This window comes from Tachypleus tridentatus, chromosome 6, assembly GCF_004210375.1.
Source record: "Tachypleus tridentatus isolate NWPU-2018 chromosome 6, ASM421037v1, whole genome shotgun sequence".
Classification (NCBI taxonomy): domain Eukaryota; kingdom Metazoa; phylum Arthropoda; class Merostomata; order Xiphosura; family Limulidae; genus Tachypleus; species Tachypleus tridentatus.
Genome location: NC_134830.1, coordinates 138,923,590 through 138,947,595, shown reverse-complemented (window position 1 = coordinate 138,947,595; position 24,006 = coordinate 138,923,590). Strand labels below are relative to the sequence as shown.

Below are 24,006 nucleotides of genomic sequence, written 5' to 3'. Positions count from 1 at the left end.
GAAACATTATTTCCTGTTGATACTGCATTCTAAATACGGACCACCGTTTTGTAAACTTTGAAAAAAAACAACTTTAAACGCACGTTTTGCTTTGGGTACTTTATTAATTCACTTTGTAACGTTGCATATATATATATATATATATATATGTCCAGCTAACTTCTCTTACAGTTTCAGAGCTAGTAGAACCTAGCCTGACTCAGGGTAACCTTATTTATATGAAATAGCCCTCTACCAGATGGTCACCAAGACATGATGGATTGATGAAGGAGTAGATTTCAGGGTCGTTGAACCAGAACATAACGTACATTTTTGTGTTCCTGATCACCTACAGATCCCAGGGTCACCATGGTTACTTGTTAGTGTATCTGTACCTTTGACTAGCTTACCGTTAACAGTATCTAACTTGGCAGTAGGTATCGGCATGGTCAAGGAGATGTATATGGTGAAGTTGCCCCCTCAAGGGGTAATATGTTAAAAACTGCTGTTACAACCCTCCACGTATTACGATACCTTTAGCAAGTGTCCCAAGATTTTTTTTCTTTTACAGATATGGATTCTCTTGAGGTTGTTAGGTCCCCCTGCGAGGGATATAGGAGTAACTTTAAATAATGCAGTATCATGGTTGGTATATTGTGGCTTCTGTAGATCACGAAGGGTGGGTTGAACCCTTCAGATCAGCAAGGGTATTTCATATTTGTACAGTGAACTTCTCTAAGGTTGTGTTTTGCGATCGGTAAACAAACATGCCACTAGGCGACAACTTAAAAACAATTTATTTTTTATATTTTTGTTGGAAATGTTATTCACCTCGGTTGGCATATGGTATTGAAAGACTGAAATAAAATACCAGAAAGACTGACAGAAACATAAAAAAATAAAAATAACGTTAAAAATAAAGGTCGCTTGTTATTCTTCTCCATTTTTGTGTATATTACTTCAACGGACAAAGAGAAAATAAACGGTACAAAATCCTCAATTGTAACATGTATTCCTTTCCCATAAGGGCTGCCATCTAGTGTGTAAAAGCAAAATTACATGTAGCATTACAAATTCTAAATTTATACAAAAATAAAATATAATATATATAAACGCTTTTTATTATATGAATCTTTGCTTTGTGATGTTGCATTGTAGAACATCTGTCTTTGTGTTCACTAAACAATTTTTCAAACCAGTTTTGAAAGTAATCATTTAGGAAGAAACTAAAACGATTCAGATACAATTTTAGTAATATTTTGTCCTGTAGTGGAAGTGCTAAGTTTACAGAGTTACAACGATAAAATCCGGGTTCGATTACTTGTGGTGGATATATGCATAATAAAAAAAACATGTGTTTCTAACATCACTTGTAACATCTATTTTTAAAACCGACTGTTACATCTGTTTCTAAAACCACCCGTAACGTTTCATATTTAAACGTAGAAAGTACAAGAACATTCCTCTCTCTTTCGCTTTGTCTTTCTTTCTTTTTTGATGATTTCGAGAATTATGCGGCAATGTTAGAAGAATAATGTATTAGTATGATGATAAAAAAATATTAAACGACCGAACGTCAAAGGTTTTGTACGTAAAATAACTATCTCAATCTTTCAAAGTCAAAGAAAATTTGTTCTTTACTGAAACGTGTATTAGGCACATTTAGGACAATAGCAGAAAACAAACAAACAATTAATACAACCTCTAGTTTATCTTTTGAAAGAGTGAACAAGTAAGTCTAGTCTATCCTTCGAAAACACCTTAGTCTGAAGATGAAAAGTTGATATTCGAAAAACTTGTAATAATTAAGGTGTGGTTTATTTTCTGAAAGCGTGCGAGTCTCGTGAAAAAGGGGATGATCCCATGTTCTGAACGTGATTTTATTACCGTCTTTATTTTATTTGAAACATATCTTTAAAGGATATCATGGGTAAAATTTAAGACTAGTTATTTTGTTCTCATATTTCAGAAAACGGGAACTTAATAACACCTAGTTGAAACACGAAAGAGTTTGAAGAGGCAGCTGATCCCAACATTAAAGTAACACAGCAACAACAGCGATAGCTTCCATATCGTGGATTACTGTTTCGTTAAACAGCTTGCAGCGACACCACCGTACAAAAAAGACTCCATCGCCGCTGCAATTGGTTCATGAAAACCGATAATTAAATATTTTAATCGTTATTTTCATTTTAAAATATTAAATGCGTAATATACTTCCTTAAGTCACAGTTATATTTTTATTTACTAAACACTGATAAAATAATTTCATCGTTCGGTTGAATGAATTTAATTTTTTAAATTTCTCCTAATCAATTTTTGCTCTAATTTCAAATTAAAAGCAGCTGTTGTCTAGATATCTTCTCGTGTATTTTCTTCGGTTCCAAAGTGTCATCGAAAGCTTTGCATGTAAAATATGATGGAAATTTATTAGGAAGTAGAAAATATAGAAAGGACCTTCTAATTACAAAATCAATAACGCAGTCTAGAGACATGAGTCTCAAAACTAGGTAATGCTAAACTTTAATAGCTGCTTTATTGTTGTTAATATAGGGGTGAAATTAAGAGTTCTAAATACTAGGTAACCTGCTTAACGTTCCTAATGACCCCGAGTCATTCGGGTGTAACATTTCGTTCAAATGTTGACGGCAGTTTTAATGGATTGTTTGTTAAATAAGAAGGCATTATTTATAAACGAATAGGATAAGAGAAATGTAATCTGTTATAAAAGGGTTGCTTGTTGTTCCAAACTTCACTTTTTCATTTGTTTTTTTTATCGTAAAACGTCGTTTCAGGTTTTTAGTTTTGGTACTAAAAACAGCTACTGCTTTTCGTTTTTTTTTGTTTTTTTTGCGTGTTACGACGTCGATCCAGGTTTTATTTTTTTTACTGTTTCGAAGTAATTCAAGATCTTCCGTTTTTGGTTGTTGCGACGTCGTCCCAGGTTTTCTGCTTTTACTTTTCTCTTCGACAGGATATTTTCTTCCCTAAGCCTACACTATTGAAAGCAAAACCCATGTAAATCTATAAATAAATAATAATATGTTTAGGTGTAACCTGTAAAAATACTAGAGATAATATCTCGATGTTGATATATGCCACCATATTTAGATGCTATAAGTAAAATGGAAACATATAAAACAACCATGTTCAGATGTAACCAGTAAAATGACAGCATATCAACACCAACATGTTCAGATGTGATTAGTAAAAATGACAACATATCAACACCACCATGTTTCAATGCAATCAGTAAAATGACAACATATCAACACACCACCATGTTCAGATGTAATCAGTAAAATGACAACATTACAACATCATATCCAGATGTAATCAGTAAAATGACAACATATCAACACCACCATGTTCAGATGTAATCGGTAAAATGACAACATATCAAGACACCACCATGTTCAGATGTAATCAGTAAAATGACAACATATCAACACCATCATGTTCAGATGTAATCAGTAAAATGACAACATATCAACACCACCATGTTTCGATGTAATCACTAAAATGACAACATTACAACAGCATCATGTTTAGATGTAATCAGTAAAATGACAACATATCAAAAGCACCATGTTTCGATGTAATCAGTGAAATGACAACATTACCACAACACCATGTTCAGAAGTAATCAGTAAAATGACAACATATCAATACACCACCATGTTTAGATGTAATCAGTAAAATGACAACATATCAATACACCACCATGTTTAGATATAATCAGTAAAATGACAACATATCAATAGCACCATGTTTATCCATGTGTCTATCTGTCCACCTTTCTCTTTCGCTCATTCAGCTATTAGTTCAGCAATAATGTATCTGCTTGTCTGTTTTTTCTGTCTGTGTGTCTGTTAGTCAGAATTTCTATGGTCTGCTTGTCTGTCTGTACATCTAACTGCAGTTGTCATGATCGCAATAGGCACATATCTGGAAAGAAACACGTGTAAACTATCTTCGCGGTGTTACTTGGCTATTTTTCTCAGCCATAACTCGTATGTTACATTAATACTTTCTCTTGAATTATGACAGTACACACACCTTCACATCTCTAGATGCTGTGATAACAAGACAGCTTTTAAAACATTACCAATTTGTAGAGAGAACAGTTGTATAATTTTATTACAGTATAACGGTCTTCCATTTCATTACATCGTTGGAAAATTGCTACATCTTATTCCAAATGAATCACAAATGATATTTTTATAATAGCCATGCAATAATTTTACAATACCTGTAGAAATTTGAAATTTCTTCTTCTCGCACACAATGACCATAACGCCACTGCTTTATAAATACATTACAATAAAACACATTAGAGGGAATTTATGATGTAATTACGATACTTTACCATGTTTAATCTTGTATCATTATCTGTACTTAAAAATATTTAAAAGCAATCAATGGGATAGTAAACCTTCTGTCTCAATCACCACACTGCGTTACCAGAACAAAGTAGGCTTAGCTCATATTAGGCCTACTTGCACTCGCTTAATTCCTATCAATGTATGATTTTTGTTTTGGTTTTTGCATCTTGAATTTTGACTAATATATTTTTCAGCTAGGATAATTGTATAAACATGCGTTTATTTTAAAAGTTAAGTTCGGAAACCAACATATCTAAAATTTGTTATAAAATTAAGGTTAACTGCAGTTTTTTCAATGACGAGTGTGAATAATGAACAAAAAACGTCTTGGGTAATAACTTATCAGGTGCAAAAGTAGGTTCTAAAAATTTTATTTTTATGTACCTCTGATTCTGAACCACAATAAACGAGGTAAGAAAGTGTTGAAACTTACATAATGGTTATGTTTTAAATTTCTTTGGTAAGCTACTGAAAAGTTCCATATTGGTGATGGATTAAATACATTTACAAGAGTTCAAAATCACAATTTTTTCCCAATCTATTGTTTTGTTCTTCATTTATAAGCCTTGTGTTCCAATTTATGAATCAATCACTACATAATTTTATTTGATGCTGCACTTTGTCCAAAATAACTTTACCTGATGCTACACTTTGTCCACTACAGCCTTACATAATGCTACACTTTTTGTGCAGAATAACTTTACCTGATGCTACACTTTGTCCACTACAGCCTTACTTAATGCTACACTTTTTGTGCAGAATAACTTTACCTGATGCTACACTTTGTCCACTATAGCCTTACTTAATGCTACACTTTTTGTGCAGAATAACTTTACCTGATGCTACACTTTGTCCACTACAGCCTTACTTAATGCTACACTTTTTGTGCAGAATAACTTTACCTGATGCTACACTTTGTCCACTACAGCCTTACTTAATGCTACACTTTTTGTGCAGAATAACTTTACCTGATGCTACACTTTGTCCACTACAGCCTTACTTAATGCTACACTTTTTGTCCAGAATAACTTTACCTGATGCTACACTTTGTCCACTATAGCCTTACTTAATGCTACACATTTTGTGCAGAATAACTTTACCTGATGCTACACTTTGTCCACTACAGCCTTACTTAATGCTACACTTTTTGTGCAGAATAACTTTATCTGATGCTACACTTTGTCCACTACAGCCTTACTTAATGCTACACTTTTTGTGCAGAATAACTTTACCTGATGCTACACTTTGTCCACTACAGCCTTACTTAATACTACACTTTTTGTGCAGAATAACTTTACCTGATGCTACACTTTGTCCACTACAGCCTTACTTAATGCTACACTTTTTGTCCAGAATAACTTTACCTGATGCCATGAAATATACATTTTCTTTTCTTAAACAAAAAAATACGACATGAATGTTTCTAAATATTTTAACGTCAACATCTTTAGATTATTTGAAATAATTTTCTATGGCATTTAAATTAACATATTTATAAACGTTAATACAATGCAAGTTTTTTATATCTTGTTTACTAATGTACTTGTTCATATTCCAATTTAGAATAGCTGTTAAATCTGAAATGTATCATGCTGACATTTCCATGATGTAGATCCGAAATACTTTGACTACATTGGGGGGCCTGGCATGGCCCAGCGTGTGATAAGGCGTGCGACTCGTAATCTGAGAGTCGCGGGTTCGCATCCCCGTCGCGCCAAACATGCTCGCCCTTTCAGCCGTGGGGGCGTTATAACGTTACGGTCAATTCCACTATTCGTTGGTAAAAGAGTAGCCCAAGAGTTGGCGGTGGGTGGTGATGACTAGCTGCCTTCCCTCTAGTCTTACACTGCTAAATTAGGGACGGCTAGCGCAGATAGCCCTCGAGTAGCTTTGTGCGAAATTCAAAAAACAAAACAAACAAACAAACATTGACTACATTGGGACGTCAACGTTTTACTCACATAACTTCTCACAGACGTACAAATTCCAGTCGTTAACGGTCCCGGATGTTTTGTAGAAAGATGAATTTTATTTTAAGATTTCGGATTTACTTCGTTACCAAGTGGCCTCGTAACCCGAGTTGAAATGCAAAGCCGAAACTTGGAAACGTAAATATGTTATTGTTCACAGAATGTCTACGATACCCAAGTCAGCGTTACACAGATTTAAAAAAAGAGAAAAGTCTCAGATGTTCTTCAGACGTTTCGTGTTTCGTGACATGTCTGCACTCGATGTATTTGTTTAGTATCAAGAGCACGTGCTTGTGAACTGTTTTTGAAACTTTTCAGCTTTGAGATTTTTTCATTCACGTCTTTTTTTTTTATCCAGTATTGAGAAATAAACAATTCTCACATTTATTTTCACCATTCTTCAAAATTATCTGTTGTTGTTTAAAAGTTTCGACCATAGTTTAATTTGGCTCGAGTATCATAAAGGTCAGGTATAACCACTCTCAATTTAAAGCTTCTCACCAAAGAGAGGAAACCAACCAGAAGACCTCTCCCAAAACAGTAAGATCGACTATCTAATTAAAATTCTCCAGTGATAAAAGTATGAAAAACAAAAGCATATCACGGCTCGAACCTTGGGCCCAACACATCAACTGCTAGATCACGCTCAGATCTTTTTGTTTGTGCATTATTTCCACAGTTTACATTAACTGAACTAGTGACACCTAGCAGTAAAATAGAATCTAACTGGTATTAGGTGACAATAAGGTTTACAAACACGTGGCAGTTAGAAACTGACACCACATAAAATCAGCACACGTGCCCACATAGTTTGTTGTATTATTCTTTTATGAGTACATGTTAGTTTGTTACTCCTTATACTCGTTTGTTTTGTGTTTTTTTCGCAGTATCTCTTACCTTTCATCTTGGAGATTTTACCCTCACAGAAATATATCCACATTTTTATTTTTTTCCAGAAGATAAATGTACCAATTTTGTCTAAGTGTTTCTGCTAAACGAATCAGGGTAAAGCTTTCAAAGAACGTTTTAAATCCAGCAAAATCATTTATCGTAAACTGACTTGGATTTAATTCCACAAGTGGTATAATTATTAAGCTATACGTGGCTTTCAAACATTTCCCCCCTTAAAATAAGAAAAAAAATACCTATCTTCTTTAAGAACTCTATTATTTGAACTTTATCGACACTCACTTTTATCAATTCTATTCGGGGGGCTTTATCGACGCCCACTTTTATCAATTCTATTCGGGGGTAACTTTATCGACACTTACTTTAATCAATTCTATTCGGGGGGAACTTTATCGACACCTACTTTTATCAATTCTTTTCGGTGGAACTTTATCGAAATCCACTTTTATCAATTCTATTCAGGGGGAACTTTATCGACACCTAATTTTATCAATTCTATTCGTGGGGAACTTTATCGACATCCACTTTTATCAATTCTATTCGGGGAGAACGTTTTCAACAGCCACCATCTTTACCCATTTTGTTAGGGTAACTTTATCAGCACCCGTCTTCTATATGACCCTGACAAACGTTATCAGTAGGTAAGAATGATTTCTTGTATCCAGCCTCGTGAATTCCGCTTCCAATACGTTGAAGAGAAAAATTTGAAGTGTGTCTCTTGAGAGTCACGTAGATACCCGAGTCTTCTCTAGGAGCCCTGCGAGAGTCCATAGAACGGTGGAGTACTGGAGTGACAATAGTTGGTAGAAGAGCAACCAAGACCACGTTGATGAAAGCCAGGTCGAAGTGAGAAGTGTGTTCTACTGTTTCTGTGACCACGTGCTTGACCAGCCGGGTCACGTGTAGTGGGAACAAGCAGAACGTATAAAAAAGTGTCATCATAAAAAAGCACTTTTGGACAACTCTTTCTCGATTCCAGTCTAAGTCCTCGTCGTCTTGAGGTCGATACCTTCCTATTCCAATCCCTAGATTCTGGCCAGCGACATCGCTACTGGGACCTTTTGGCACGTCTTCAACGTCAACGGGTAGAGGTACAGCGGAGGATTTTCTCGTTTCCATGACGCTAGATGTCGCCACAGAAGAAATGGAGACATCTTCGTGACTTAATGTTTTAGATCTTTGGCTGTTCGAGTTGTTACGGTTGTTGATTTCCACGGTGACTTTAAGATGGAGATACATAATAAGGACAGCGGGTGTGGCATATAGAACAATGAAAAGAGCCCGGATGAACTCTTCGATGTTATTCTCCACATTAACGACGCATATCCCCACACCTTTAAACTGGTCGCCGAAATATTTTTCCAAATCAACGTACTCCGAATACACACTGTACGGCAGGGCTACGAGGAAGCTTGACACCCAAGTCCCTAAGAGCCAGAATCCGGCGATATTACGAGGCTTCAGTGGATTTAGAATGGCTTTGTAGCGGTCAAAGGCTACGCTTAAGAACGTGAGAAACGTGGCGTAAAATGGAACGTCTTGCGCTATTGGAAGAAAGTGACAGAGGAATCCACCGAGAATCCAGTTCTGGAGAGCCAGCGTTGCCAAGGAAACCGGCATAACGACGATGCATTTAAACATGTCGTTCAAGGCGTTGCTAGCCAGGTACTTCTCTATGTTCTCACAATGTTTCCTGCGCAGAAGGATTCGACGCAACATGTTCGCGTTCAGAAACAGGCCGGCGGCCCCTACCAGACCGTAGAGGACCAAGTAGAGAGGGAAGACGTTTTTTAGTGCTGGCCGCAAATGTGGAGTTTTAAAGTCAGTGGTCTCATTGTGAAAGTGCATTAAGAAATGTATCACCATACCCAAGTAATGCTCCGGGATGTCATGTATTTTTTTAGCAATGTTTTCTTGAGTTATGTCCGCCATTTTATGATCGGATGGCATATGACGTCAGTCCGACAATAAAATCATGCTGTTGATGGAGAGAAAATCAGTTCTGAAAGAAAAAAGAGAGAGAAACGGAAATATCTATAGATCTCAACACATAAATCATTTTTATAGCTAAGAATCTAAACAAATTATTAAACTGCGTTTCTTTTCCGTTAGTCTAATAGTCTTGGACTTATTTGAAATTCAGCAAGCTGGCTATATATGAAAGTTTTATGTTAGGTGGAATCGAAGCAATGTAACTGGTTGGTGTAATAATAAAATATTTACCCAGTACGTAACGGACCCATGAAATAAGGGTCGTATTTCAGCCCTAGAATTATTGACAGGTCCATATCCTTTCAACATTTCAAAAAACGGCTTTCCGCAAGTCACGAGACGCCAAATTATTTGTGTTTATTTGTTGTTGACTTATATAGTTGGTAGTCTGTACTTTGCTCACCAGGGATATAGAAAACCAATTTTCAGCGTTCCAGGTTTTTAGAGTTACTACTGAGGCTTGAAGTGGGGTAGGGGTTCAGACTTACTACTGAGGCTTGAAGTGGGGTAGGGGTTCAGACTTACTACTGAGGCTTGAAGTGGGGTAGGGGCACATGTTTGTTTGTATGTTTACATGAGCTTAAGCATAATGCTGCAAAATGGGCTATCTTTACTGTGCCCACCAGAACTATCTAAACCCAGTTTTGTAAAAAAAAAAATATATATATATATAATTTAGCACTAAAATGAATATAGATATGTCTCCCTGGAATCTAAGTTCCAAACGATTAAAATCTTATATGATTTCCATGTTAAGCACATGCCCCATTCCTTCCATACCCAAGTCAAATACATGTTCCTTGGTAGGAGAATGGTTGGTCTAAGAAGCTACAATACTCAAATCCGGGGATTCTTATTCACGGTGGATACAGTAAATACGCTCCGCAGTGACAGAGCGATTTATCTGCAGGCTCACATCGCTAGAATCCGAGTTTCCATACCCGTGGTGGGCAGAGCACAAATAGCAAATTGTGTAGTTTTGTGCTTAATTCCAAACAAATTCAGCAAATACACCAATGTGGCTTTGCTCTAAAATAAACAAACATTTCATACAGAGAAAGAGGATATATTTTTTAATTTCATCTAAAGACTTTAAGTTTATACCCATATAAACACAAACTTCTAGAAGATAAAAAAATCTAGAAATCTCCTTGTGAAACAAACACCATGATCAGAAAGGCTGAAGTCAAAGATAAAGTACAAAAACTCAGGGACAATGAAATGATTACGTGCAAGCATGTGCATGTGTTGGCGATAAAATATAGTATCAACTACTCTTAAGTTCAAATAGCGTCAACGTTTGGCTAATAAACGGATGAAAGATCTAATGCTTTCGTTACTTCGAAGCTCAAAAAGTAAAAGCAAATACTTCAATGGCGAAGGTCAGTCAGATCATAAGTACTTTATTATAAGTTTCAACCGTTTTGGTAAAAGAGAAAGAAAACAAACGAAACACGACTGACAGTAAATAAGTAGCTTATTATAGCTTTCAGAAGATTTTCCAGCAAAGCTCAATTTTATGTTTTTCTAATCAAGCTTACACTTTATTATTAGGGCTACTGGTTTTCCATTTAAGCCTATGCTTTCTAGTTAAGCTTACTAAAATAGTTAACTTGAACTTGTGCTTTCTAGTTAAGCCTATCAGTTTTTCCAGTTAGGTTTACGCTTTCTAATTAGGCCTACTAGTTTTACAGTTAAGTTTACGTTATCTAATAAGGCCTACTAGTTTTACAGCTAAGCTCAATTTTGAATTAGTAATAAACATTAATTAAACAGAATTATGCCAAATAAAGGACACAACAGGCAAAAATAACGCTTAGACCGTGGAAGCTATCTGTATGGTGTGGCTGAATTCCACAACTTTCATGACTTCATTTTACTTTGTAAAATATACTACATGGCCAAAAGTATGTGAACACCTCTTTTAATTTGTGGGTTCGGCTATTTCTGCCACACCCTTTGCTAACATGTGCATAAACTCATCTTCAAAGACAAACACTGGCGATAAAATGGGTCATACTGAAGAGCTCAGTGACTTTCAACGTGGCACTGTCATTGGATGCCACCTTTCAAACAAGTCAGTTTGTCAAATTTCTGCCCTGCTATAGCTGCTCATTTAACTATAAGTGCTGTTATTGTGAAATGGAAACGTCTAGAAGCAATAACAGCTCAGCCACGAAGCGGTAGACCACACAAGCTCACAGAATGGGATCGCCGAGTGCTGAAGCTAGTAGCGCGTTAAAATCGTCTCTTTACACTTGCAACATTCACTACTGAGTTCTAAACTGCTTCTGAAAGCAACAGTCAGTGCAAGAACTGTTTGTTTGAAGCTTCATGAAATAGGTTTTCGTGGCCGCTCACAAGCCTAAGATCACCATGCACAATGCCAAGCATCAGCTGGAGTGGTGTAAAACACACCGCCATTGGACTCTGGAGCAGTGGAAACGCATTATCTGGAGTGATGGATCACGCTTCACTATCTGGCAGTCTGACAGACGAATCTGGGTTTGGCAGATGCCATGAGAACGCTACTTGCCTGAATGCATAGTGACAAATGTAAAGTTTTGTGTCAGAGGAATAATGGTCTAAGGCTGTTTTCATGGTTTGGGTTAGGCTCTTCAGTTTTAGTGAAGGGAAATCTTAATGCTACAGCATACAATGACATTCTAGAGAATTGTGTGCTTCCAACTTTGTGGCAACAGTTTGGGGAAGGCCATTTTTGTTTCAGCATGAAAAGCAAGGTCCATAAAGACATGGTTTACTGAGGTTGGTGTGGAAGAACTTGACTGGCCTGCACAGATCCCTGACCTCGATCCAATCGAACACCTTTGGGATAAATTGAAATGCCAACTGCGAGCCAGGCCTTGTCGTCCGACATCAGTGCCAGACTTCACTAATGCTCTTATGGCTGAATAGGAGGGAATCCCTGCAGCCATGTTCCAAAATCTAGTGAAAACCCTTCTCAGAAGAGCGGAGACTGTTATAGCAGCAAAAGGAGGACCAACTCCATATTAACGCCCAGGGTTTTGGAATGAGATGTTCAACAAGTACATATGGATGTGATGGTCGGATGTCTACATACTTTTGGCCATGTAGTGTATATCCGACTGCAAAGCGTGTCTTTTGACATAGTACTAATATTAGGTGATTTAATAACTAAAGTACGGTTAGGTGTGGTCTAGTAAATAATGTATTCGTGATTGCTTAAAAAAGAATAAGTAAAATAATTAAAGTAAAAAAAAAACATTTACGAATCACCTGGTGGCTGAAGACAAACTTTCTCGTTGACAAATGATGCCAAAGAAATAAAACTATGGCATCATTAAATCCTGCAACATAATGTATAAAGTGTTATTTTTACAGGTCAACTACGACTTGGCAAGTGTTAACACTAGTCGAAAGATAACCTTGGCTTCAATTAATTAATTGTCAGCGATTGCGCCACCTAGCATTTTAAGCTTTGTTAGCACGAAACATCAAAACACCAAATGTGAACGGATTTTATTTCAGCTTGAGCATGGAGTAACTCTATATTACCTTGAAAATGTTCGATTCAGCTTTAAAATAAATTAAAAAAAATTTATATTTAAAATGACATTTAAAAAAATGCCTCCCTCCTGCGCATGCACAGAGCGATCGGAATCATTAATTTTATGGATACTTTGCAGAAAAGGTTTGTTTGTTCGTTGTTAAGCTCAACTATACAAGGGCTATCTGTGTTGTTCTCAACATAGGTATCGAAACCCAGTTTTTACCGTCATAAGCTTTTAAACTTACCATTAAACCACTGATGGCTACAGAATAGAATGATTAAACTAGTGTATTAGAAAACTCACACATTTAACTTTTATTACTTTCAACACTTACACAACTGCAACTTTCCCTCTAATCATTGACATTATGTTATTTTCTGAGAGAATGAAAAGGGGTCGTATTTCGGTATTGTCTTTAACTGATATAAAAACAATTCATATATTCTTAAGGAACTTGTGAGCTACAATTAAGCCTACAGAGAACTGAACTTCGATCACTGTACTAAATCGTTTTGACTAACGAATACTTAAATAATAATAATACACAATTGACTATAAATTATAATAAGAACAATTCGCATTCTGAACAACATAGAATTACCCTGACTTAACGCAGATCATACAGATCATTGAATCTCAGCTTTGTTGTCAACAGTCGCCAACATGGAGAAATAGTCTTGTGGCGACATTCTCTGTGAAGTGATCGTGTTGTATGAGACAGTTACATTCTTCGAAACCGTCTCTAGCGCTCCGGCAAAGTCTAAATTTAATTGTAGGTTTTCTCGCCTGAGTGTCGCACCGTACTGTGTACGCGTGCCGCATGGCAAGGGCCACGTTGAAATTTGCACACCATACCAGGTGCCAGTTGTTTCGAGTTGCGATCTATGACTGTGAAACATATCTCTCAATCGTAAATATTAATCAGTGTACAACATGAGGTCATGGGTTCCGATCTCGTCATCGATGGTCTTTCCCCTCTGACCGGTAGTGGCGTCATAACAACACGATCGTGTTTCTCGTAATTAAAAATTATTCCAACAGTTGTTGGTAGGTGTTGCTGACCAGCTGTTGGTAGATGTTGCTGACCAACTGTTAGTAGATGTGGCTGACCAGCTGTCTTCACTTTAATCTACCTTTAAAAAATTAAGGAAGACCACTGCAGATAATCCAAGAGTAGAAGTACACGAAATTCTACAAACAAACAAATCTTCATTGTACCTGAGGTTATTCTTATCTCTAGGACAGTATTGTAGGTAATATTGTGGTTACAATATTCTTATTATTAGGACAATATTGTAGGTAACATTTCGGGGTCAATACTGTTATCAGAAGAACAGTATTGCAGGTAATATTGTGATTAGAATATTGTTATTATTAGGACAATATTGTAGGTAACATTTTGGGGTCAATACTGTTATCAGAAGGAGAGTATTGTAGATAATATTGTGGTTACAATATTGTTATTATTAGGACAATATTGTAGGTAACATTTCGGGGTCAATACTGTTATCAGAAGGACAGTATTGTAGATAATATTGTGGTTACAATATTTTTATTATTAGGACAATATTGTAGGTAACATTTCGGGGTCAATACTGTTATCAGAAGAAGAGTATTGTAGATGATATTGTGGTTACAATATTCTTATTATTAGGACAATATTGTAGGTAACATTTCGGGGTCAATACTGTTATCAGAAGGAGAGTATTGTAGATAATATTGTGGTTACAATATTTTATTATTAGGACAATATTGTAGGTAACATTTCGGGGTCAATATTGTTATCAGAAGGACAGTATTGTAGGTAATATTGTGATTACAATATTCTTATTATTAGGACAATATTGTAGGTAACATTTCGGGGTCAATACTGTTATCAGAAGGACAGTATTATAGATAATATTGTGGTTACAATATTCTTATTATTAGGACAATATTGTAGGTAACATTTTGGGGTAAATACTGTTATCAGAAGGACAGTATTGTAGGCAACATTTCGAGTACAGTACCGTTATCACTATGACCGAATTCAAGATAATATTTCGGGTACAGTAATGTTATCACTAGGAAGTATTGTAAGTAATATTTCGGGGTCAATACTGTTATCAGAAGGACAGTATTATAGATAATATTGTGGTTACAATATTCTTATTATTAGGACAATATTGTAGGTAACATTTTGGGGTAAATACTGTTATCAGAAGAACAGTATTGTAGGTAATATTGTGATTAGAATATTGTTATTATTAGGACAATATTGTAGGTAACATTTTGGGGTCAATACTGTTATCAGAAGGAGAGTATTGTAGATAATATTGTGGTTACAATATTCTTATTATTAGGACAATATTGTAGGTAACATTTCGGGGTCAATACTGTTATCAGAAGGACAGTATTGTAGATAATATTGTGGTTACAATATTTTTATTATTAGGACAATATTGTAGGTAACATTTCGGGGTCAATACTGTTATCAGAAGGAGAGTATTGTAGATGATATTGTGGTTACAATATTCTTATTATTAGGACAATATTGTAGGTAACATTTCGGGGTCAATACTGTTATCAGAAGGAGAGTATTGTAGATAATATTGTGGTTACAATATTTTTATTATTAGGACAATATTGTAGGTAACATTTCGGGGTCAATATTGTTATCAGAAGGACAGTATTGTAGGTAATATTGTGATTACAATATTCTTATTATTAGGACAATATTGTAGGTAACATTTCGGGGTCAATACTGTTATCAGAAGGACAGTATTATAGATAATATTGTGGTTACAATATTCTTATTATTAGGACAATATTGTAGGTAACATTTTGGGGTAAATACTGTTATCAGAAGAACAGTATTGTAGGTAATATTGTGATTAGAATATTGTTATTATTAGGACAATATTGTAGGTAACATTTTGGGGTCAATACTGTTATCAGAAGGAGAGTATTGTAGATAATATTGTGGTTACAATATTGTTATTATTAGGACAATATTGTAGGTAACATTTCGGGGTCAATACTGTTATCAAAAGGACAGTATTGTAGATAATATTGTGGTTACAATATTTTTATTATTAGGACAATATTGTAGGTAACATTTCGGGGTCAATACTATCAGAAGAAGAGTATTGTAGATGATACTGTGGTTACAATATTCCATTATTAGGACAATATTGTAGGTAACATTTCGGGGTCAATACTGTTATCAGAAGGAGAGTATTGTAGATAATATTGTGGTTACAATATTTTTATTATTAGGACAATATTGTAGGTAACATTTCGGGGTCAATATTGTTATCAGAAGGACAGTATTGTAGGTAATATTGTGATTACAATATTCTTATTATTAGGACAATATTGTAGGTAACATTTCGGGGTCAATACTGTTATCAGAAGGACAGTATTATAGATAATATTGTGGTTACAATATTCTTATTATTAGGACAATATTGTAGGTAACATTTTGGGGTAAATACTGTTATCAGAAGGACAGTATTGTAGGCAACATTTCGAGTACAGTACCGTTATCACTATGACCGTATTCAAGATAATATTTCGGGTACAGTAATGTTATCACTAGGAAGTATTGTAAGTAATATTTCGGGGTCAATACTGTTATCAGAAGGACAGTATTATAGATAATATTGTGGTTACAATATTCTTATTATTAGGACAATATTGTAGGTAACATTTTGGGGTAAATACTGTTATCAGAAGAACAGTATTGTAGGTAATATTGTGATTAGAATATTCTTATTATTAGGACAATATTGTAGGTAACATTTCGGGGTCAATACTGTTATCAGAAGGACAGTATTGTAGATAATATTGTGGTTACAATATTTTTATTATTAGGACAATATTGTAGGTAACATTTCGGGGTCAATACTGTTATCAGAAGAAGAGTATTGTAGATGATATTGTGGTTACAATATTCTTATTATTAGGACAATATTGTAGGTAACATTTCGGGGTCAATACTGTTATCAGAAGGAGAGTATTGTAGATAATATTGTGGTTACAATATTTTTATTATTAGGACAATATTGTAGGTAACATTTCGGGGTCAATATTGTTATCAGAAGGACAGTATTGTAGGTAATATTGTGATTACAATATTCTTATTATTAGGACAATATTGTAGGTAACATTTCGGGGTCAATACTGTTATCAGAAGGACAGTATTATAGATAATATTGTGGTTACAATATTCTTATTATTAGGACAATATTGTAGGTAACATTTTGGGGTAAATACTGTTATCAAAAGGACAGTATTGTAGGCAACATTTCGAGTACAGTACCGTTATCACTATGACCGTATTCAAGATAATATTTCGGGTACAGTAATGTTATCACTAGGAAGTATTGTAAGTAATATTTTGTGAACACTATGTTATCACTAGGACAGTATTGTAGGCAATATATTGGATAAAATACTGTTATCACTAAGACAGTATTGTAGGTAATATATTGGTTACAATACCGCTATCGGTAATATTATTGTTATAATAGTGTTATCCCTTGGAATATATTGTAGGTAATATTTTGGTTACTCTACTTTTATAACTAGGACAGTATTGTAAATAATATTGTGGTTACAATACTGTTATTACTAGGACATATTGCAAGTAATATTTTGGGTTCAGTACTGTTATCACTAGGACAGTACTTAGGTAATATTTCGGATACAGTACTGTTATCACTTTGACAGTATGGTACGTAATATTTTTGTTACAATACTGTTATCACTTTGACAGTATGATACGTAATATTTTGGTCACAATACTGTTATCAGTAGTACAATATTGTAGGTAATATTTTGAGTACAGTTCTGTTATGGCTACGACAATATTGTAGGTAATATTTTGGTATATAATACTGTTATCACTAGGACAGTATTGTGAGTGATTTTTGGTTACAATACTATTATCGTTAAAAATTTGGTTACAATATTGTCATCACTACTATAGTATTGTAGGTAATATTTTGGTTACAATACTGATATCAATAGGACAGTATTGTAGGTAATAATTTGGTTACAATACTGTTATTGATAATATTTCGGGTACAGCACTTATCACTAGGACAGTATTGTAGGTAATATTTCGGGAACAGCACTTTTATCACTAGGACAGTATTGTAGGTAATGTTTCTGGTACACTACTGTTATCTCTAGGACAGTATTGTAGGTATTACTGTGGTTACAATATTGTTATCACGAGAACAATATTGTTGGTAATATTTAGGTTATTATGAATCTCAGGCATAATACAATATATCTGGAAGTCTCATTGTTAGAACACGTGCTACAACTACTGTACCTGTTTAGGATAACTGTCGAATTGCTTGGAAAACTATAGTCTAGAAACATATTAGAGTTTAACTTAGTGGTTTCTCGTGAGGGTAGATTCATACTGGGAGATTCAACACAGAATAATAAGCATCTTCGTTACATTTGAAAATCTCTCTTAGCTATCTTTAACTGTGTAAATCAATAGTCTCAAACCATTTCTTTTTCATCTGAAGACCAGTTAGTTTTGACCACATGATATCGTGAACATCTCCTTACAATATTAACTTTGAAAAGTGTTTTTATTGTATTGTGAAACAATATACTTTAGAAGCTAATACACGTTTTTCTTCTAGCGTCAGGTGAAGTGGCTTAGTGAGCCACAGTTCGAGATGTATCTTCCACTTTACATGATGGTTGTTATTGTTCAAACTTTATTTAAGTTTCATTAGGCTCGTACGGTATAAAAGGTGTTATTACAGAATATAATAAAATGTTTAAATAGTACACTTTACACGGGAGCGAGTGTAACAGCATTACTTGTTAAAAGCTGTATCTCTGTTTGAGCAAAGATTTTCAAGTGAACAACATTAAGAGTATGTGAGAAATAGTCAATTTCTTCTTTCCTTTTACGCTCGCTTGTTAATTGTAAAGGACCTTATGAAACAGAAAACATGTTTTTCGTGTCTTTATCAGGATGCTTCAAACAGTTTTCACATAGATTTTTGAGCAAGTAACACCAATCTTAAAACAGATTTTATCAAAGAAAATCCAGTAAACAGCAGTACATTTATATTTATCAGATATGGTTCTTGGCCTACTGCACTTAGATATAAGAACAGAAATGAATCAGATAGAAGTCTAAGCCTACTTGAACAAACGGATTATTCAGCTAACAAAAAGGCAAGATACAGTCAAAGTTCTCAAAGTTGATACATGTCTTAATTCTTTTTTGTTACAGATCGATATTTCTTTAATTAAATTGAAAGTTCTAAAGCATTTTAATGGACAGCGAGTTTCTGTTATTTTTTATAGAAAAATTACCAAAGAAAAGGTTTAAACAACTTCCTTCATTTCGAGATACTACTACCAACCCGTTAGTGAGTGTGAGTTAATTACCTTTTGTAATCTGATTCAAACGAAAGTCAAGCATAAATTGGCGACAGAAAGACCTTTTTAACGCTATCTGGACTCTTAAGAGATTCGAATCAGTTTTATTCTTTCTTTTTCCAAAATAATTTTTACAGTGAAAAGTTCTTGATCTGTTTTTGATTTGTAATAACTAGAAAAGTATATCACACACCAAAGAATATGCATAAAATATAAAGGCGTCAATTAAGCCTCGTTACTTGTTAAATTATATACTTTAAGTGACTTTAGTTAATCCTTGTTACTTCTTAAAAACTATATAATTTCTGTAATGTTAGTTAAGCCTCGTTATTTGGTAGAAGCTATGTACTTTAGATGACATCAGTTAAGCCTTGTTACTTCAAAAACGCTGTGTAATTTCCCTTGTGAAGAATCCCAATTTAAGTCAAAACATTCCAAAACGAGTAGGCTTTCGCGTTATGATTGTTCATAATGAATTATGAATTTTTAATTAAAATAAAATAATCTTAAAATAAAAACAAAGTCTTAACGTTCAAAACTGCTAATAGAGGGTTTGGTTGCACTTGGAGCCTTTCCATTAAAGATGATAGAATTCTGCTCGGTATTAATATCAAGTGGCTGTAACTGGATGATGGAGTAGATTAATTTGCTGAATAAAAAGCAGATGGCCATAAATGCGAATTTTTCTCTATTCTGTGAATAGGTTAATTTAAGATCGAGTTTTCCAACTTCAACAAAAATATTTTTTAAGATCCCCCCCAAAAAAAAAAGGTTTAAAAACTTTTGAAATGTTCAGATATCATTGAATAAATTTGTAACAGAAAGCTATAGCGTAAGGAATAGTAGTTGTTCATGTAAAGGATGGTTTTATTTGTGTCAAAACACTAAGACGATCTTGAAATGTTGTTTTCATGTAAAGAAGTGGTTAATCTCAATTCAGTAAGCTACGATGGAGACGATCACTCACTCATTTAGATAAATCAGTTGCTAGATATTTGTGATGTATGTTCACGTGTATCGGGAAATGTGTTGTATTTTTCTTTGAACACTGTATCGTTGTAGGTTACATGTTTAATATTTGAATGTTTTGCTCACTAGAGGGAGTCTTTTATATGATGTAAAGTCTTTATGTTTATGTGGATTCTCGAGTGTTCAAAAAATGAAATATAAAATAAAAATGACGGACAGAGGAAGTTAGAATTAATGAATTAGTTCACTGAAAGAGGTTTTAGACATTTTGAGTTCAACTAACCGTCAGTGATTCAGTGATTGAGTTATTTATGGATCATTGATTAAAAAGTTAGTCACTGTGCCAGTCAGCGTGTTTGTTATCGACTGACCAGCGAAGAGTTTTCACAAAAAGTGACATGTAACTTAAAAATGCCATTAGATTCGGAATTATTGTTAAAATGTTGTTTCTGAGGTCAGACCTACCATGAACATACATTGTATACAATGTTCCTAAAGAAATATATTAAATTGTCATCGATAAGTGAGCTGGAATTTGCATTATTTTTTCCATATAATCCAAAATAACGCGCCCAATGAAAGAACGCACAGTAAAAAATATTACTGTCTGTAAATTGAGTCTTTCCAATATTAACTATATTATAAGAAAAGATTATAGACCACAGTCATATTGGTCTTATTAGAGCTTGTTGCTAGGAGATGCTCCCCGCTAGTACAGCGGTAAGTCTATGGATTTACAACACTAAAATAAGGGGCTCGATTCTCCTCGGTGGGTTCAGCAGATAGCCCGACACGCTAGAAGATATCAAAATCATAACACAACAATATTCAATAAGTGACATTTATCAGTGTTGATCTCTTCAAAGCTTGTCGCTAAGAGATACCATAAACATAACGCAACAATACTCAATAAGCGACATTTTCCTTTTTGTCCTCGTTAGAGTTTGTTGCTAGTAGATACCATAAACACAACGTAACAAGCCATAGTAACTCACACTTATCTGGACTAGTCTCATAAAAGTTTGTTGTATTAAAACTTATGTAAAGGTCTTCTATAAACAGCGAGATCTAGAGAGAAACAGTGAACGCCCTTTTACTGCTTCTGTCGGTACTTCCTATCTTGTTGATATGACGCCAATGTCCATACACAGCGATTTCTGCAACCATAGTTTTACATCGCATCGCTATAGACCTTTATTACTTTGTTTAATGAATATATACGTCCCCTCTTGTAAACACAAACGTGATAAGCTATATCAAAGGCCTCTCCCTGCAATATATAATCAATACTAATAGACACATAGATGAATGGCTCGTTAAATTTTGCTAAATTATTTAACTTAACCGATTACTGTATTAGAATGATCTACAAAGTTACACGATTGCAAATATTAGTCAGGTAATATTAAAGATAATTCGTTTTACCTATATTTCACTTGGTAGAATGTATACTGTAGTACTTCACTTGGTAGAATGTATACTGTAGTACTTCACTTGACAGAATGTATACTGTAGTACTTGACTTGGTATTATGTATACTGTAGTACTTGACTTGGTAGAATGTATACTGTAGTATTTCACTTGGTAGAATGTATACTGTAGTATTTCACTTGGTAGAATGTATACTGTAGTACTTCACTTGGTAGAATGTATACTGTAGTATTTCACTTGGTAGAATGTATACTGTAGTACTTCACTTGACAGAATGTATACTGTAGTACTTCACTTGGTAGAATGTATACTGTAGTACTTCACTTGGTAGAATGTATACTGTAGTACTTCACTTGACAGAATGTATACTGTAGTACTTGACTTGGTAGAATGTATACTGTAGTACTTGACTTGGTAGAATGTATACTGTAGTATTTCACTTGGTAGAATGTATACTGTAGTACTTCACTTGGTAGAATGTATACTGTAGTATTTCACTTGGTAGAATGTATACTGTAGTACTTCACTTGACAGAATGTATACTGTAGTACTTCACTTGGTAGAATGTATACTGTAGTACTTCACTTGGTAGAATGTATACTGTAGTACTTCACTTGACAGAATGTATACTGTAGTACTTGACTTGGTATTATGTATACTGTAGTACTTGACTTGGTAGAATGTATAATGTAGTATTTCACTTGGTAGAATGTATACTGTAGTATTTCACTTGGTAGAATGTATACTGTAGTACTTCACTTGGTAGAATGTATACTGTAGTACTTCACTTGGTAGAATGTATACTGTAGTACTTCACTTGGTAGAATGTATACTGTAGTACTTCACTTGACAGAATGTATACTGTAGTACTTCACTTGGTAGAATGTATACTGTAGTACTTCACTTGACAGAATGTATACTGTAGTACTTCACTTGGTAGAATGTATACTGTAGTACTCACTTGGTAGAATGTATACTGTAGTACTTCACTTGGTAGAATGTATACTGTAGTACTTCACTTGACAGAATGTATACTGTAGTACTTCACTTGACAGAATGTATACTGTAGTACTTCACTTGGTAGAATGTATACTGTAGTACTTGACTTGGTAGAATGTATACTGTAGTACTTCACTTGGTAGAATGTATACTGTAGTACTTCACTTGGTAGAATGTATACTGTAGTATTTCACTTGGTAGAATGTATACTGTAGTACTTGACTTGACAGAATGTATACTGTAGTACTTTACTTGACAGAATGTATACTGTAGTACTTCACTTGGTAGAATGTATACTGTAGTACTTGACTTGGTAGAATGTATACTGTAGTACTTCACTTGGTAGAATGTATACTGTAGTACTTCACTTGGTAGAATGTATACTGTAGTACTTCACTTGGTAGAATGTATACCGTAGTACTTCACTTGGTAGAATGTATACCGTAGTACTTCACTTGGACAGAATGTATACTGTAGTACTTCACTTGGTAGAATGTATACTGTAGTACTTCACTTGACAGAATGTATACTGTAGTACTTGACTTGGTAGAATGTATACTGTAGTACTTCACTTGACAGAATGTATACTGTAGTACTTGACTTGGTAGAATGTATACTGTAGTATTTCACTTGGTAGAATGTATACTGTAGTATTTCACTTGGTAGAATGTATACTGTAGTACTTCACTTGGTAGAATGTATACTGTAGTATTTCACTTGGTAGAATGTATACTGTAGTACTTGACTTGACAGAATGTATACTGTAGTACTTGACTTGGTAGAATGTATACTGTAGTATTTCACTTGGTAGAATGTATACTGTAGTACTTCACTTGGTAGAATGTATACTGTAGTACTTCACTTGGTAGAATGTATACTGTAGTACTTCACTTGACAGAATGTATACTGTAGTACTTCACTTGGTAGAATGTATACTGTAGTACATCACTTGGTAGAATGTATACTGTAGTACTTCACTTGGTAGAATGTATACTGTAGTATTTCACTTGGTAGAATGTATACTGTAGTACTTCACTTGGTAGAATGTATACTGTAGTACTTCACTTGACAGAATGTATACTGTAGTACTTCACTTGGTAGAATGTATACTGTAGTACTTCACTTGGTAGAATGTATACTGTAGTACTTCACTTGACAGAATGTATACTGTAGTACTTCACTTGGTAGAATGTATACTGTAGTACTCATTTGGTAGAATGTATACTGTAGTACTTCACTTGGTAGAATGTATATTGTAGTACTTCACTTGACAGAATGTATACTGTAGTACTTCACTTGACAGAATGTATACTGTAGTACTTCACTTGGTAGAATGTATACTGTAGTACTTCACTTGGTAGAATGTATACTGTAGTACTTCACTTGACAGAATGTATACTGTAGTACTTCACTTGGTAGAATGTATACTGTAGTACT

At 34.5% G+C, this 24,006-nt stretch overlaps 1 protein-coding gene across 1 annotated transcript; it reads right to left on the bottom strand.

The window, feature by feature from the left end:
• Nucleotides 1-4,142: 4,142 nt before the first annotated feature.
• On the bottom strand, nt 4,143-9,263 carry LOC143253814 (uncharacterized). The gene has a single exon (XM_076508218.1). It carries the CDS (start codon nt 9,191-9,193, stop codon nt 7,841-7,843), a length of 1,353 nt encoding a protein of 450 aa, XP_076364333.1. The 5' UTR covers nt 9,194-9,263; the 3' UTR covers nt 4,143-7,840.
• Nucleotides 9,264-24,006: the final 14,743 nt, after the last annotated feature.

Excerpts from the sequence above, each read along its gene's own strand:
- LOC143253814 (XM_076508218.1), bottom strand. The coding sequence starts at position 9,193 with ATGCCATCCGATCATAAAATGGCGGACATAACTCAAGAAAACATTGCT.